Source organism: Saccostrea echinata, unplaced genomic scaffold, assembly GCF_033153115.1.
Source record: "Saccostrea echinata isolate AGI-Se365-2 ecotype Australia unplaced genomic scaffold, CSIRO_AGI_Sech_v1 ptg000010l, whole genome shotgun sequence".
Lineage (NCBI taxonomy): Eukaryota > Metazoa > Mollusca > Bivalvia > Ostreida > Ostreidae > Saccostrea > Saccostrea echinata.
In genome coordinates, this window is record NW_026889759.1 from 6,053,396 (window position 1) to 6,070,637 (window position 17,242).

Sequence of the window (17,242 nt, forward strand, 5' to 3'; positions counted from 1 at the left end):
TTATTATTTTATACAAGATTTGTAATTTAAAGATAAAATGATAGTAATTTTCGAACATGGCAATTTTTCCTGTGCATCAATGGAAAAAAACCCCATCCATTCAGCTTTACCATAGGACCCAGTAAAGACAATCGTATATATCCACTTTTTACTGTACGCCTCTAAATCGAGGTCAGCGATACAGCGTGAATACCTGACTCAGGGATCAAAGCCCTGTACGGATAGATATTTAACACTACTGTGTCCACTGAACTGTTTAGAACACTCACAACCTTGACGTAGGTCAACGAACCTGAAGGTATGCATTGTAGACGCCCATCCATGATCGAAAATAAAATATTTGTTTGCAATTCTATGGAACACTGTTGTGGTTAAAAAATCTTCTTCTTCTTTTTTTTTTTTTTTTTTTTGCGAAAGAGGAATTCTCATTTAAGAATTTATTTTAAAATGTTTTTCCAAATATTTTATAGGTAAAAAGTTGATGTTTGGATATTTTGTTAGACATTTTTGAATGCAAAATAAAATTGAAGGCTTTTAAAATGCACCACGGCATTTGATTCACAGAAACCATGTCTGTAGAGTGTATTATAAAGAATGCAGCTAAAACGGTAGGGGAAGGGCCACACTGGGACAATGCTACCAATACATTACTGTACGTAGATATTTACGAAAATGCTATACACAGATATAATCCCGCAACAGGATCGGACGACAAAATTACACTAGGTAAGAGATGATGCTTGTCAACCTAGAAGTATGGCCGCCCAATGAGATCTTTAACTGTTTCATAAAGTGTGAATTGTAGTGCAAGATGTTTCTTTTAAAGATATGCCTTAATATTTGATATTTTATAATTTAAAAAAAAACAGTGAAAAGGAGATGGGCAAACAAGGAGAGCAAACTGCCTATGGTGCATCAAACAAGAAAGTGAAAATTAAATCACAATAATAACAAAATTTTCTTTTCATAAAATAATTTTTGCTGACAGAGTTTTCCGCAGAAAAGTTTTGTTGTCATAATCTCACAAATTTCATCAATAAGAACAAAACTCACAAATTGAATACAGTATGATTTTTTCTACACTTGAAGCTATAGTGCATTTCTTACATCCTATTTGCCCTTCTTTAAAGATATACACGCTATAACTTGCGTCAGTTAAAATAAAGTTGAAAATTTATTTATTTTGTTTACCAAATAAAGAAACGAAAATATTGTAAATTACACAATTAAAAAAGAACGCGTTATAAAGATCTCAAAATATAAGTATTTATTTTACTGCTAGGAAAGTAATGCCTCTATTTAAATTCATGCGTCATGTGACACCGTCGCTACTTTTAGATTGATAAACAAAAATGGCGTCAAGAAAACGAGGTAGGCCGTTTAGTATACAGATAACTTTTGACATTGATGGCACACTTCTAATGCTTAAAGATAATTTCTTTTAAAACAACCAGTATTAACCATCTACTCTGTAATGACAGATATTAACCTTTTATCCATAATCGCAGTCAAAATGCGACATACCTCGTCGTCTATGATTTCCCGCGGACATGCGTGTCTATATACTGTTAACGCACTTCCTTCATCAATATTCATGAAAAGGCTGAATTCTTAATTGCAGATCTTGCTTAAAGGCAGTGATTTTAAGCACCGCCTTCAAAAATACCTGGTCTGTGTACCCCCTGTCAATCAAGTGCATTAAGATACATCATTGGGTGCTAGAACTTGATTGACATTTATTACAAGTCCCATTGTATACCCTGTACACATTGTTTGGCATTTGTGGTGACTTTCAAATTAACTTTTGATCCTTTGCTATTTACCATACATGGTATAAACAATAGAGAAGCTGTATTACTATGGAATTTTTAGCTTGATTATATATATATATATACATAAAGCACTAAAAACCAACAACACTGTATATCCTAAGTGTCGGATCTACTAAGTAGATACAAGGTCACGGATGGAAATTTATACAAAGCACTAAAAATGACCAACGACACGAACAATAATAATTGTCAAATTTTTGGGACGACCTGCCCCTTCCTCAGGACAAAGAAAAAATTAAGAAGTCATAAAAACAAAGGAAATAGAGAAACAAAAACAACTAGCACTACTACTAAACTACCAAACACTAAATATTTACAGTGTTACATGTTAAATTTCAAGTTAATAAACAGTCGTGAACAAAGAAATCCGGAGCGCTATGAATTGCGTCCGGTCTATCGGGTGAACTCTGGTGAAGTGCTAGTTTTTTTTTGTTTCTCTATTTCCTTTGTTTTTATGACTTCTTAACTTTTTCTTTGTCCTGAGGAAGGGGCAGGTCGTCCCGAAAATTTGACAATTATTATTGTTATATATATATATATATATATATATATATATATATATATATATATATATATATATATATATATATACCTTTAGTATTTGAAATAATTATGATATTCTTTATGATAATATTAATACAAGGTGTATATCAAAATTTGGTATAACTTTTTTCAAAGCTCAACAAATACTTTGAATAATAATATTTTTTTAATGGATGGGGACGCTTTGACACACATTCAATTATAAATTATTAAAAATTATTGAGATTAATCTTTATTTACAACTTTTTACTTCTAATTTAAAATCATCTCAAAATCCCAACACAGGTAAAGTTTGACTTCTTGGGTACTCTAGTGTGTATTATATCTCTTCCTGTGTATAGGGATTAGGAGACAAACGGCCACAGGTAGGCTGCTAGCCCTCAAGGCATTCACACCTGTACAAAATAAGCCCCTCCCTCATCTGGAATTTACTACCCGGTAAAAAATCTCTGCCTTTAAATGTTATGTAATTACAACGACTTTGCGGAAACTAATTATTTTTATTACACATCGTTTCTCAAATCAATTAATCGTTTTGTTTCACATAAAAATAGCGTTTATATAGCGTGTTTATCTTTAATAAATCATAAAGCCTTGTGCAAACCACATTTGAAGAAGACGTTCTCATAGCCTTTATCAAACAACTAACGAAAGTTTGTTATGAATTATTCAAATTATGCTGACACCATTTACTTTTTTTTGGTCTCAGCTGACGTAACTGAAAGTTTCTCCAAAATAACTTATTTCATTCATGGCCACATTTTACAAATTAACGTACACCTAAGAACAAATTAATATGATTTTTAAAATCTTACCTTCTGAAACCCATGAAAAATACATCATATCATATACATTGTATTTTAAATAAAATATAATTATTTTTAGTATTCCTCGCAATTCTACGTATTGTCTCATGGGGAGAAATGATTATATTCCTTTGTTATATGAAGTAAAAAGGCCATTTCTGTGTTTATCCCGCAATGTATGCTGAAACTGAGCATTTTAGTTATCAATGATTTTTTAAAAGGGGGGGTCACAAGTTTATATGAATGAATAGAGAGGCGATCAACCTTAGAAGGGCTTAAGTATATATTTTTTAACTGCTGAAGAACATTCCCGAACCAACATTTTAAATGTTCTAATGTTGTTAAAACATTTTTTGCCATTTTTTATATTGAGTCAGACAATTTGTGAAGATGTTTAAAAGCTAAATCTCCACATTGCAGACGGTACAGTGGGTTTCGTAGTTCCCGCCAGAAAAGGTGGACTGATAGCAGGTGTGGGTCGTTGTCTGGTACATGTAGACTGGGACACAAAAAAGGTGACCAAACTTCACGAGGTGGATAAGGGTCTTAAGACACGCTTTAATGATGGAAAATGTGACCCGAAAGGAAGAGTCTGGGCAGGTGTGTACCTCTATTTTAATGTTTAAGCTTTACTGTGCATCTTTTAATGAAAGTTTTCCAAGCAATAACTTTAATATGAAGTTTATAGAGTAGACTTTAGTTTCGAGGACACAAGCGGGTAATGTAGTACTGCTGACAGGCTTTATATAACCAATTAATCAAAATAAAAAAGTTGTTACAATATATTGATAAAATGAAAGGCACAACTAACTCCGCAAAATTTTGGCTGAAATAGCAAATACCCTGATATTTAGATTTATTTATTTCGATATATTTATATCTTTTCAAAAGAAAAATAATACTCGTAAGTAGAATTAAGTAGATTAAATATATATATATAATCGGTGACAACTAACAGATTTTAATCGATTTTTTTCCCAAACAATTTTATTTTATTCACTGAGTTTTTGGAAAAAATAATTGCTAAAAACTTAGATTTCCTATTCTTTTCTAGGAACAATGGGACCTGTGGAGCCGGATGTTCCTAGCATGAAGAAAATAGGCAGTCTGTATTGTTTAGATCTAGATGGCAAATTGCGCACTATGATTAGTGACGTAGGAATTTCAAACGGACTAGCTTGGTCAGAGGACGGAAAGTGGATGTATTATATCGACTCCACCCCACGACAACTCTATAGATATGACTTCGACTTTTCCACTGGCAGCATAGGTAAAATTTCAAATACTTGATAGAATATCATAAATTCAGATCAATAAAGAGATGTGATGCGAGGCTCGTAGTATCGTTTTTGGAAAGTGTGGGGAGGTGTGGCAGTCTGAAAAAAATTTGACACCTTACTTGAAAAGAACTGACAAGCAAAACACACAAACACCCACCCACACACACACTCACAAATAAAAATATGAAATAGAAGAGAATAAGGAAAAAGGTTCAGACTCCAAAATTTGTCCAAACCCGATGTTCCAACTTGTCTCACAGCCAAATTTATTAGTACATTACCACATTACCATGATTTGATTTATACTACAACAAAAGGTGGGGGTGGGGGCAAGTGTTTCAGTTATTATTTTCAACAGTAACTGGTTATGTTTGGGGAAGAAAATGGGGGACATCCTCTTACCCCCCCCCCCTTCCTAGATACATGTACTATGCACCTGATATTAAACCGAGTTTTTCTTTTGAAAAATATAATGGATAACCTTGTGTACGGAATAAGGAGAATACATCCTACTTGAATATCTTTAAAACAAAAAGCTAAAACTAAATCGATTTCTCCACTTGGAGAATGGAGAACATGATGTCATATCTAGTACTATCAATGCATAGATATTATTTAGTAGTTCTGAATGTGACCTATCTGCTCTTTGGTAAAAGATCGAACTGTAGGAAATGTAAGTAAATACATGTATTTTATGTGTTTATGTATGTTAAATCAGAAGGAACATTCCATTATGTAAGTATTTTATTAAGAAAATTATGAACTGGTTCATAAAACGTGTGGCTTTTGCTTTTTTGACTGTTTTATATTTCATTCTAGGAAACAAAAGGGTAATTGTTGACAATTCTGGTAAGTCGGTACCAGAGTATGGTTTTCCAGATGGAATGACACTAGACACAGAAGGAAAGGCCTGGGTTGCCAATTTTTTCAGCAAAAAAGTTGTCTGTTATGACACAAATACTGGTATGTTGATAATTTTTGCATAAATTTAGTATTGCTAAAACTGTAATTCTGCATACCCGGTATTCATCCTAGCTAGATTGTATTAAATTTACATGAAGCGGGTTAAAGAAAGTGATAAAATGAAGTTGTTTCATCATATTGCAAAATATTATTTGATTAATTCCAAATTTACAAGTTGCTATGTTGTATACAATTAGTCCTGTGAAATCGCTTATTTCTGTGGGGGTTAATTTTCGTTGTTTTCGTGGTATGAAGAAACCCTCGAATTCATGTCCTCACGAAAATGTTAAAATTTCAAAAGACAGCATTAGGTCGAACCTCGAAAAAATTGAGTAATTTTACAATATTTTCCATCAGTTAGTATATTTAAAATTTTTAATTTTTTTTTACAGCTCATAGAGTTGACATTTATGAAAGCTCCCAAGTGAGAGTGATTAGTGATTGTTCGTATTACAGCAGTCTTTACACCATAGATCAATTTTGCAACTAATGAATGCCTATGAAAGTTGGGCATAAAGCATTCAGATTGCACAAAATGCAGATTACAAAAGAGTCTTGCTTGCAAATAGAATAACATTTACATTGTCTTTGAAATGGTGTACAAAAGAATCATATAAAATAATTAAGAGCTAATATCAATCTTTCCATGCTGAAACCATATTTCCAAAAAGATGTCTTAAAGTTCCAATAAATAAAATGTTGGTTTAGCATTCCACCTTAAAAAGCATAATGGCTCTCAACAAACATTCAACAGACACAAAACAGAGTACAGCTTTAACCCCATTTTATAAACAGAAAACCTGGTTAACACTGTAAAACTGCCATAAACAGAATTCTTCTACACAAGTTGATGATATCCTTATTTATTTATGTTTGTCAATCATTTTAATTGTATTTAGGTGAAGAGTTACAATATGTTGAGTTTCCTGCTACAAGAATCACCTCGTGCTGCTTTGGAGGTCCAGATCTGGATGATCTGTATGTTACAACGTCTGCTTTTGAAGCAACGGAAGAGGAAATGAAGGAATATCCATTGTCGGGATCTCTGTTTCGGGTCAAAGGGCTCGGTGTCAAAGGTTACCCTGCAAATGTTTACGAGGGTGATATTCCTATTGAATGAAATAATGACAGAGGAGGATTTGTTACCAAAGTTGAAAATGCATTATATATTTTCGTATGAATTGATTATAGAAGTTTATACAAGAGCATGACATATACTTCCTATACTTGCTTTTCTTTTTAGCTCACCTGAGCCAAAGGTTGAACTGAGCTTTTCTGATCAAAGGATGACAGACTTCTTCCTGTCATGTGTTGTCCACAAACTTTTCACGTTTTCAGCTTTTTCTCCAAACCACTGATCTAATTCAACAAAACTTGCCTCAGAGCATTCTTGGGTTGAAGAAACGCAACCTCTTTTAAGGGGAGATTGTTAAGACATAGACAGAGTAAGGATAAGTAGGCCATTTAAAAATCTTCTCAAGAATCACTGAGTCAGAAAAGATAAATTCCTGACATAGTGTAGATACAAATTTTGGCCTCCGGAGGAAGGTTCGACTTTCAAAATCAAATAATTACATGGGAATGTATGTAAAAAAGATATTGCCGTCGAGAAGAGCAAGTCATTACTAGTATTAGCCATAATAACACACAAGCACCCTCAGATGGTGCAGATTCAGATTTGTTCCAATCATGGCCCCCATGGGAAGGTTGGGACAATAATAAGAGATACGTAGGAATACAACAAAAGTTTAAAAAAAAAAAAAAGAGAGTGGCAGGGTCACACTAAATCATATTGATGTGCATACTTGTTGAAATATGAATTTTATCTTTTTTTATCTTTTCAATTTTAAGTTTAAAATTTAGCTTTGAATCTGGTTCAGATGTTAGAATAAATTGTACAGCTATTGGCTGCCTATATACAACTTATTCAATATATTTTAATGCAATATCCTTATATAAAGTTTGCCTTCCTGTTTAGCTCAACTGATAAATCATAGATCAGAAGAGCTTATGCATTGGTAAGGTGTGCGTCTGGCTGTTCGTCAACAATATTTCAAAATGCCACTCTTCTTACAGTTTTTTTTTTTATTTCAGTATAACAGGGTACACAAGACTTAGTAGGTTACACTAAGACACGTAACTTATTTTTTAGTTTTTGATTTTGATGAACGGGATTGCCATTTTACTAAAAATAAATCTCTGTGAAATTCTTTAAAAGACTACTACAGTTTTGGTCTAATTGCAGAAAAACCTTCTATACAAGAAGACTATACACTGAGATATAAACATGTATTTTTTTAAAATCAGTTTCTGATTTTAATGAACGATGTTGCCATGGTTACTAAAAATTGCAATTCCTGTGAAATTCTTTCAAAAAGCTACTTTTCCTGCAGCTTTGATCCGATTTAAATAAATCTTTTTTCACAAGTATACTATACTCAGACAAACAACTCTATATCAGTTTTTTTTTTAATTTCGCTGAACGATCTTACCATGATTACTGAAAATAGAAATTTCTATGAATTTCTTTCAAAATGCTACCCCTCCTAGACTTCGGGTCCGATTTCAATAAAACCAGGAACACAAGTAGACTTTAAAGATTCACGACCCTCTCTATCGGTTTTTGATTTAACAAACATGTTGCCAGGGCTACTAAAATAGATTTTTTGGTGAAATTATTTCAAAAGGCGATTCCTACTACAGTTTTTGTCCAATTTCAATTTAACTTGCCACAAAAAGATACTAAACCAAGGATCATTATTATATTTTTTTGCTGTTGCCATAGTTTCAAGTTCAAGCGTTTCTTTTCTAAACTTTTGTACAATAAATAACCATAGAGCTACAGTCTCGTCAGAGACTTTTGGTTAGTGTACTCTTCACTTATGAATCTCAATAAATTAATCAAGCCATGTTCAGTGTTCTTCTATTATCTACATATGTATTCACCAAGTATAAAATTAGAAAGTATTATATCACAGAAATATTTATTTTTACATGTATCTGTCTGTGGACCATAGGGAGTGGAGGCTTAGTTATTGTTAATTAATGTTATTGTCTTGAAATATCCTTTGAGCAGTTTGGAGTACAGCACAAGTAGAGTGTTAAATGTAGTAAGAGGATTCAGATGTTGTCAAGAGTGAAAGTTAGAATAAATTAATTTTAATGACCCTCTATACACTGATGAAAAATGCTTTTCGAACTTTGAGAAAATATAGCGGCGGATATTTTAAAATCATCTCACTAATTTTTAACATAGGGTGCGTGCCATTTATACCAAGGAGAATCTTCAGAGTCAACGAAGTAATGATAAAGAAAAATTGCGTTTGCTTTTGAAAACGGAGAAAAAAACATGCGAATAAAGATTTCAGCTACTCTATCTTGGTCTAATATGATTGAATTATTTACAAATGGCATACAGTGCAGATTACAATTTATTCTGTTTCATATCAAATGGTGGATCAGTCTAACTACACAAAAGTACCCTGAAATAAGTGAGCAGTGAAGGAAAGGTCGTTAAACTATCCTGTTTTTATATTGATCGTATATAATAAAGTTGCCACAATTTCTACAGAGCATATATCGAAATACTTATCAAATAGATTTTTCTGCGAAAAATATGAATTTACTAGTATTTCTTTTCACATGTCTGAAAAGAAAATGTTAGAAAACTGCAATAGTTAATTTTTGTTTTCTCTCTTTAAGTAAAGATTTTCTCAAGACGACCTGGCTATTTTCTACGTATGTTTACAAACAAACAAAAAATACAAACCATACGGTTTTGGTTAGATGGTTTTAACATATTTTACGAGAAATTGATTTTCACGAAATATAGAAAATACATGTAAATGAGTAAAATTGTTGACTCTAAAAGTATTCTTTCAAAGTTTGTGCTGTGCTCTGTACATCAACATCTGAGATATTTTAGTAAACTTACATTTAAAAAAATTAATTAAAGGAAAATGTAACTGTAACCATTCGTTGCTACCTGACGTCTGTAAGAGACATATACAGTCAAACCTGTACATGTATAAAGAGACCTTCCAAAAGAGAAAGGGAAAAAATTCATAAATGATAGATGGTCTCTTAGTACAGGTTGCTTATTCTCAGCAAGGTACAAATATTCAATGCTGAAAATATTATACATGTATTTGGAATTTATTTTATTTCATATAATGCATACACGTATTTCCATAGAGACAGGTGGTTGATATATATATATATTGATATATATAGGGTAATATATATATATATATATATATATATATATATATATATATATATATATATATATATATATATATATATATATATATATATATATATATATATATATAGGGTAAAAGAGGGAGGTTGCACTTGTAACACTTTGCGATTAATGAGTCTTAATAAGGTGATTCGCTATGGCAGTTTGAACTGTAACTCGAGTCTGCGTAATATTTGAAAAGATTGGGAAAAAAGGTCTTTTGACTTTCTCTCGCCATAAAGTCTTCTTCGGATAACATTTATTTTTAGATATTCTAAACACTAGTATCTGCAAATGCAGATAATCTTCACTTTGATAAACTGAAGAGCAAACATTTACACGATCACATTTAGTTAAGAAGGAGTTGTCCCAGATTTAAAAATGGCTGTCGAATGTGTGATAAAGAATGCAACAAAAACAGTTGGAGAAGGTCCCTATTGGGATGACATGACAAATACACTTCTCTATGTGGACATACAAGAAAATTCCATCCATAGATTTAATCCAGAGACGAGCGTTGACGATAAAATAGAACTAGGTAAGTCATAAAATGTGCATCTAGTGTAGCGAACATTATTTCAAATTTTTAAAATGACCTTTCTCCAATAATTGTTGAAATAATATGCTCATTAAGTCATTAACCAAAATGGTCATTAAACTGAAAATGGAAATGGAAAGGTTTTTCCATCCTACCTACTGCATACGTATGTCTATTTTACGTAGAAATTTATAGTAGGATACTCTTGCACAATGTGTTAAGATTTGGACTGCGGGTTGAGTTCAATTTTGGTCGTAGATCGAATTATATAATTTTTTTCGTAGAGGACACTGTAGGGTTTGTTGTTCCTGCCAGAAAAGGTGGACTGATAGCAGGTGTGGGTCGTTGTCTTGTACATGTAGACTGGGACACAAAGAAGGTGACCAAACTTCATGAGGTGGAGAAGGGTCTAAAGACACGCTTTAATGATGGAAAATGTGATCCGAAAGGAAGAGTCTGGGCAGGTAAGCATTTGTATACTGAAAACTATTTCCACTAAGATTGACAATCTTCTGATTTTTTTTTTCAGAGTAAACGGTACTACTTGTAGCATTAATTCTTCGAGTTTCCAACAAATTTTGCTTGTAGGAACGATGGGTCCAATCGATCCTGATGTCGTGAATATGCCAAAAATTGGTAGTTTGTACTGTCTTGACTTGGATGGCAGTCTGCATACAATGGTGAAAGACGTCGGCATTTCTAACGGTCTTGCCTGGACCAAAGACGAAAAAACAATGTACTACATCGACTCGACACCAAGAAAAATATACCGCTATGATTATGACGTAACTACAGGACAGATTTGTAAGATTTCATACTCAGGAAACTAATATTAATACCGGTATCAACCCGAGGTTCTTCCGTCGAAACGATGGTTGTTTGTCGCAAAATTTACATTCTGTTAATTAGAGTGTGTATATTTAAAGTCTCATCTACAAAAATGCAATTAGGCAAGGGCAGATCCAGAACTTTTTGAAGGGGGGGGGGGGGGTCCAGGGTGGTGACCCCCCCCCCTAAACAAATTTTCAAACAGATTCTCACACAAGGAGAGAAAAATCATCTTAGGTAAATAATATCCTTGTTTTACGTCTCTTAATTCTTTGAAAAGGTATCCATTCCAAATAAAAAACAAACACATTCCAAAAACTACTGAAGCTTAAAATTGAATGGATTTGCAACACTTCCAAATGATACAGAGAACTATTGTTCAGAATTTGATAAACTTTTGTTTGTTTTGTTAACTAAATTTTCCTGCAAAACTACCCGCCAGGGACTTAAAACAAAGAAATAATTTACTGCGGCATAATGCATTCCCTTAATGACTTACCTTTAAAAGATGATCCGAAAATGGTATACATTTATAGCCAAAGACCCACTTATTCTGATATCAAATTGAACCTGGCATGTTACTTTTCCCATATTGAAATAAGAAGAATATTTTCAACCATTCGTTACCGGTCACGGTAGCTTGGTTAGGGCGTTTGCCTTGTGATCGGGAGGCCCGGATTTGATTCTCGTTCGCCACGCTGCGTCAAACCTAAGACTTAAATATAGGTGACTGCTACTTCGCCAAGCCCCCAGCATTAGAAGTGAAAGTCACGGGTTTTTCGAATGAGACCTTAAAAACCGATATCCCATGTTAGTAGGCGTTGGCACGATAAAAACCCTCACTGCTCAATGACCCTGAATGCCGAGTATAGGTCTAAATTTGAAGCCTTTCACCGGTATACGATGACTTCTTTATATGAGTGAAAAATTCTTGAATGAGACGAAAAACAACACAGTCATTCAATCAAACTACCATTCATTTAAAAAAAGCTGAAAGGGAGGGATATTGATGGTAAATGGAGGATTGATTGATTGACTGTATGTTGTTTTACATCCCGTTCAAGAATTTTTCAATCATATAGAAACGTCACCACATACGTGTGAAGGGCTTAATTCAAATTTACACCTATGCTCGGCACTCAGGGCCATTGAGCAGTGAGGGATCTTTATTGTGCCAACGCCTGTCATGATACGTGCCTTGGTTTTTAAGGTCTCATCCCAAAGACCCGCTACTTTCACTTCGAAGTTCCGAGCACTTGGCGAATGAACAAATTGCTACCTATTTTTAATCGACTTATGTCAGTCGCGGCTGGGGTTTGAACCCACGACCTTCTAATCACGGAGCGAGCGCTCTACAGACTGAGCTACCGTGACGGTTTAAATGGAGGAAAGGAAATATGTTAAACTCTATCTATATCTTCCCAAGTCAAGGGTTTCTGATCCACTCCGCCCCACATAAACCCTTGACCGAATAGACTAAGTTTGACGGGGTTAGAAATGGGCTTTCTGATTGACATCATACAAGTTTGCATGAACCAAATCAAACCATTATTTTATTTAATCTGAAACTAAACCGTAAACAGAAAAACACGCCAGTTTTAGTCCCAACAAAAACGTCTTTGCCATTAAATAACCCAGTTAAAAGCTGGTCTCAGCGTGAGTTTTATTGAATTTATTACCGACTTCCAATATTGTCTTGCATTTTTTTTTGTTTAATTCGCTTTACTCTGATTGGCAATAGCGGAGGTCAGTATACCCGGTAGTTCAAAATGTTAAATCTCACTGGATGGCGCGAAAGTAAATCCCGTCAAACTTGGTTTATATGTGGAGCGATGTGGATCAGAAACCCTTGAGTTGGAAAGATGCTCTGTCTGTAGGAAATGGAATATGAACAGACTGGGCCAATCGAGCTGTTTTGAACTACGATTATATTCAAAACATACTTGACGTAAAAATGTCTATTCCAAAAAACGTTTTATCCTCTCTCTCTCTCTCTCTCTCTTTCAACCTGGCAAAAAGGGGGTTTCCAGCCCCCGAACCCCCCCCCCCCCCTCACTAAGGATCCACCAATGTTAGAAAACTGAAGCCTTTACTAGTATAATGGCAGTTATACATGATATGTAATAATTGTTAAAATGCACAATGTAGCCTATATGTACCTTTGCATACATGTAATTCTGTAATTTCTTATTGTAGCTAATCAGAAAGTGATTGTAGACAACGCTGGAAAACCATTAAACGAATTCGGTTTTCCTGACGGCATGACCATTGATACAGAGAATAAACTATGGGTAGCATGCTTCTTTGCCAGTAAAGTTGCTCGATATGACCCACAAACAGGTAATTACCTTTGCAATCTCTTGATGAAAAAATTAATTCAGCATTTAAATTGCTTTGCAATACTCAGAACTTTCAAATATTCTTGTTCGTACTGTTGAATTATATAATACAAAATTGACAACAAATCCATAAGTTGTAGAAATAATCTTTTCTTAACCATAATTTTATCATTTAAAAAAATATAAGATTGTGATTGCGTGTATGCTTAAGTGAAATGTGAAACTTGTTCATAAGATTCAATATAGTATCTAGTATGTAGGCACATTAAAAATAAATTCACTTTTACTTTACTAGGTCAACAATTGCAGTCTGTAAATATCCCTGCTGCAAGAATAACGTCATGTTGTTTTGGCGGGAAAAATTTGGATGAACTTTACGTCACGTGTTCCGCTCACGAGGTCTCTGAGGAAGAGTTTCAGAAATATCCATTGACTGGTTCTGTGTTCCGAGTTAAGGGCCTTGGCATTAAAGGTTTTAAAGCACAAATATATGAAGGAGAAATCAAAGAGGGTTAGAAAATTAAATACTAGAAATACAATAAAATTGTATGAAGTAGAAATATGCATGTATGTATTCATTGAGTGGTTTTATGTAGTCCCACTCAAAAACATATTTTGACTTATGCTGAAATCAGTAAAAGTTAGGTCAGTTGTATAAAATGTAATTACAATAAAATATAAAAACAGTGGAGTTGAGCACTTGTATTGCATACAAAATTCTGTTTTGTCAGACAAAAAAATACCATAATATCCATGCGCAAAAGACGTCGATGAACCTTTTCTGGGAATTTTTTGTTTTTTTTGTTTGTTTAATGTTCCTTCGAGAATTGGATGAAAAGTGAACTTCATTCGAATTCGATTTCCACCCGGCTTAATTCGGAATTGCTTTCATTGTCCAATCAGGAAGCTTGATTTCGATGTCCCTAAGCTAATTTTACAGAATTTCTTTAATGAGCTGACACTTATTTCTTATATTAATAAAACGGCGAAAAGTGTGAAAGTCATTTACTTAATTTCCGAGAAAAGAGTTATTAACAATAAAGGGATTATCATAGGCGTCGGAAGCAAATTGAAAGTGGGGTGGCTAATTGAAAGGGGGGGGGGGCTAAACCAACCCAACCTATGTCTATCTTTGCAAAAAAAGGGGGGAGGGCTAAACCCCACTAGCCCCCCCCCCCCCCCCCGATTCCGACGCCTATGATTACAGACTGTTATAGATAAGTTTAACTTGATATCAAAGTCTAAACTTTTAATGTAACACATATCGAGATGCCACCACTTGCCGGTGAGGGCTGCAAATTAAGACCTGTACTCGTCACTTATGATCTTTGAGTTGTGGAGGATCCTTTTCGGACTCGGATCTGTGGTTATGGATAATGCAAATCAAAGGCTTTTTAAACCGCCACGTTTTACGGAATAAAATACATCTTTTCCTTAAACTTCAATATGCCAACGAAGGAATTGACGCGGTTAATATAAGTAATATTGGGTCCAGTCTTGTATTCCAACATATTTCCAATTGTTGACTACAACATGTATTTCCTATAAATATACATCGACTATTGCTTCCAAACTTTTTAATTACAAGAAAACTTTACAGAGCCTGGATATTGAGCATCTGAAACATAATCCTCCACCGTGTTCACGTTCTTCTTCACCCTACAACTTTAGTCCTGCTGGACACGTTATTACTGGTGACGTAAATATAATTAATAATGAGGACCTTAAATCACTTATTTTAAAAGGGCCAACATTAAGGGAACCCCGATCTTTCAACTAGATTCATAATTTCATAAATATGAATTCTGTGGAAGATTACGCCAGGCGATGGGCCAGACATGAAAAAGAAGACCTTTACCCTTTGTCAGAATGGATTAAATGTATCAGATGTATGTTAAAATCTCTCATTAAGCGATTGAGGGGCAATATGAAAACCATCTATCCTTCTGTGTTCCAATAATTCAGAAGTGAAAAAAGAATTAGATAGACTACACGATCAGTATGTACTGGTCCCAGCTAACAAAGCAGGTAACAACATTGTCTTTGTTTGTAAGGCTCATAATTTTAATTGTATTTTAGAAGAACTGGGATTTAATTCTACAAGTGGCAAACCAACTTATACCCATAACTCCCTCTCTGAAGAGGAAATTCTTCAAAATCATATTTTGAATATTTTTAAAATTCCCAACAACCAAAATGAATTTGAATTACCATATTTATATTGAATTCCGAAACTTCATAAAAATCCTTACAAACAAAGATACATAGTTGGTTCCAGTAAATGTTCTACCAAACCTCTTTCTTTCCTCCTCACTGAAATATTACCAGCAGTGAAGGAGAAACTTCAGGAGTACTGTGCAACAATATATTCGAGAAGTGGTGTAAATCACATGTTGATACTAAAAAATTCCAAGGAACTTTTGGAAAAATTGAAATCACAAAATTTTACCAAAATCAATAACATAAAAACAACATAACAAAGACTTTTCAACTCTGTATACAACCATTTCCCAGGATAAATTTACAATATTTGTGTAATAATACAATTTGATGGGTAACTGCAAAGGATAGAAGAGGTAAGGTATACATTATAATACAGCTTACTCCACTTATATTGAAATCGCTTAGTCAAAGCATAAATCCGAAATAGCTAAGGATTTTGGGATTAACCCGAGTATACTTATGATGATATACAAGCAGCGTTCAGCAAGTAATTGAAGCGGTTGAGTTCGATGATTTTCTCCAAAAACATGAAAGAATGCGATCGGGGAATTATAATGAGGTAGACGATTGTCTTTTCAAATGGTTCACAAACGCAAGATCCTCAAACATGGCCATTTACGGCGGAATTCTTGCTGAGAAATCTGAATAGATTGTAATAGATAAACGATGACCAAATTGATTTGTTCGGGGTTGTTCTTCTTTATTTCAGATCGGGATTGAACTTTTAAAAATGGCGGCTTCACGTCAGTCGATTTCGCTTATATTGAATTACGGATATATTGAAATAATTTGCATGGTCCCCTGAATTTCAATATCTCCGGAGTAGGCTGTATTTACATTTTCCAATGTCCTTCTCTGAGATAGTATTAGCTTTATAACCCCATAAAGCGATTTGCTCAGCACGTGACAGAATTGCATACTATTTCGTTGAGTGTTGCTTAGTAATACACCTGGCGGGGATGCTGAGATTTCTTATTATTGATTTTTTTTTATTGATTCAAGGATCATTAACTTCCTCTTGCCATGCTGTCTTCTGCTGATTACGTTTATTTTTAGCTCACCTCAACGAAGTTGGGGGAGCTTATGTAATACCCTACGCGTCGGGTGTTGGCGTCCCAGGTTAAAGCTTTTGGAGCAGATTTCCTTTCAAGTACTTCTTTGCCCTATATTAATCAAAGATGCATGGAGGATGCTCCTAGTGTGTTTCATTGTACCAGTCAAGGTTTCAGATGCTGCAATTTCAGCTAAAGAGTGGCCAGGTTAATGTTTTTGGAGCAAGTTAAAGTTTTTGGAGCAGGTCTCATATCCAAGTAACTATAAGCCCTATGTTGACCAAACTTGCATGGATGATACACCTAAAGATGCACACTACCAGGCTTGCTTTGGATGCTGGATCTGACCTTCATTCCGAATGAATGACCAGGTTTAAGTTTTTGAAGCAGATCTCATTTTCAAGTAACCATAATTACTATGTTGACCAACTTGCATGCATGATACATCTAAGGATGCACACTACCGGACTTGCTTCGGATGCTGGATCTGACCTACATTTTCCGAATGAGTGACCAGGTTAAAGTTTTTGGAGCAGATCTCATTTCCAAGTAACTATAAGTCCCATATTGACCAAACTTGCATGGATGATACACC

General features: G+C 34.2%; 2 protein-coding genes across 2 annotated transcripts; both read left to right on the top strand.

Annotated features, from left to right (window-relative positions):
* Positions 1 to 169: 169 nt before the first annotated feature.
* Positions 170 to 8,335, top strand: LOC133184245 (regucalcin-like). The gene is made up of 6 exons (XM_061319217.1): positions 170 to 298; positions 565 to 726; positions 3,602 to 3,781; positions 4,236 to 4,451; positions 5,281 to 5,424; positions 6,324 to 8,335. The coding sequence occupies exons 2-6, from the start codon at positions 570 to 572 to the stop codon at positions 6,542 to 6,544; spliced, it is 918 nt and encodes a 305-aa protein (XP_061175201.1). The 5' UTR covers positions 170 to 298; positions 565 to 569; the 3' UTR covers positions 6,545 to 8,335.
* A 1,711-nt stretch (positions 8,336 to 10,046) lies between these two features.
* Positions 10,047 to 13,951, top strand: LOC133184637 (regucalcin-like). The gene is made up of 5 exons (XM_061319720.1): positions 10,047 to 10,205; positions 10,490 to 10,669; positions 10,794 to 11,009; positions 13,230 to 13,373; positions 13,668 to 13,951. The coding sequence occupies exons 1-5, from the start codon at positions 10,049 to 10,051 to the stop codon at positions 13,886 to 13,888; spliced, it is 918 nt and encodes a 305-aa protein (XP_061175704.1). The 5' UTR covers positions 10,047 to 10,048; the 3' UTR covers positions 13,889 to 13,951.
* Positions 13,952 to 17,242: the final 3,291 nt, after the last annotated feature.

Excerpts from the sequence above, each read along its gene's own strand:
- LOC133184245 (XM_061319217.1), top strand. The coding sequence starts at position 570 with ATGTCTGTAGAGTGTATTATAAAGAATGCAGCTAAAACGGTAGGGGAA. Across the intron at positions 727-3,601 it reads GGACGACAAAATTACACTAG|ACGGTACAGTGGGTTTCGTA; the intron begins GTAAGAGATGAT and ends TCCACATTGCAG. Across the intron at positions 3,782-4,235 it reads GAAAGGAAGAGTCTGGGCAG|GAACAATGGGACCTGTGGAG; the intron begins GTGTGTACCTCT and ends ATTCTTTTCTAG.
- LOC133184637 (XM_061319720.1), top strand. The coding sequence starts at position 10,049 with ATGGCTGTCGAATGTGTGATAAAGAATGCAACAAAAACAGTTGGAGAA. Across the intron at positions 11,010-13,229 it reads CGTAACTACAGGACAGATTT|CTAATCAGAAAGTGATTGTA; the intron begins GTAAGATTTCAT and ends TTCTTATTGTAG. Across the intron at positions 13,374-13,667 it reads TCGATATGACCCACAAACAG|GTCAACAATTGCAGTCTGTA; the intron begins GTAATTACCTTT and ends TTACTTTACTAG.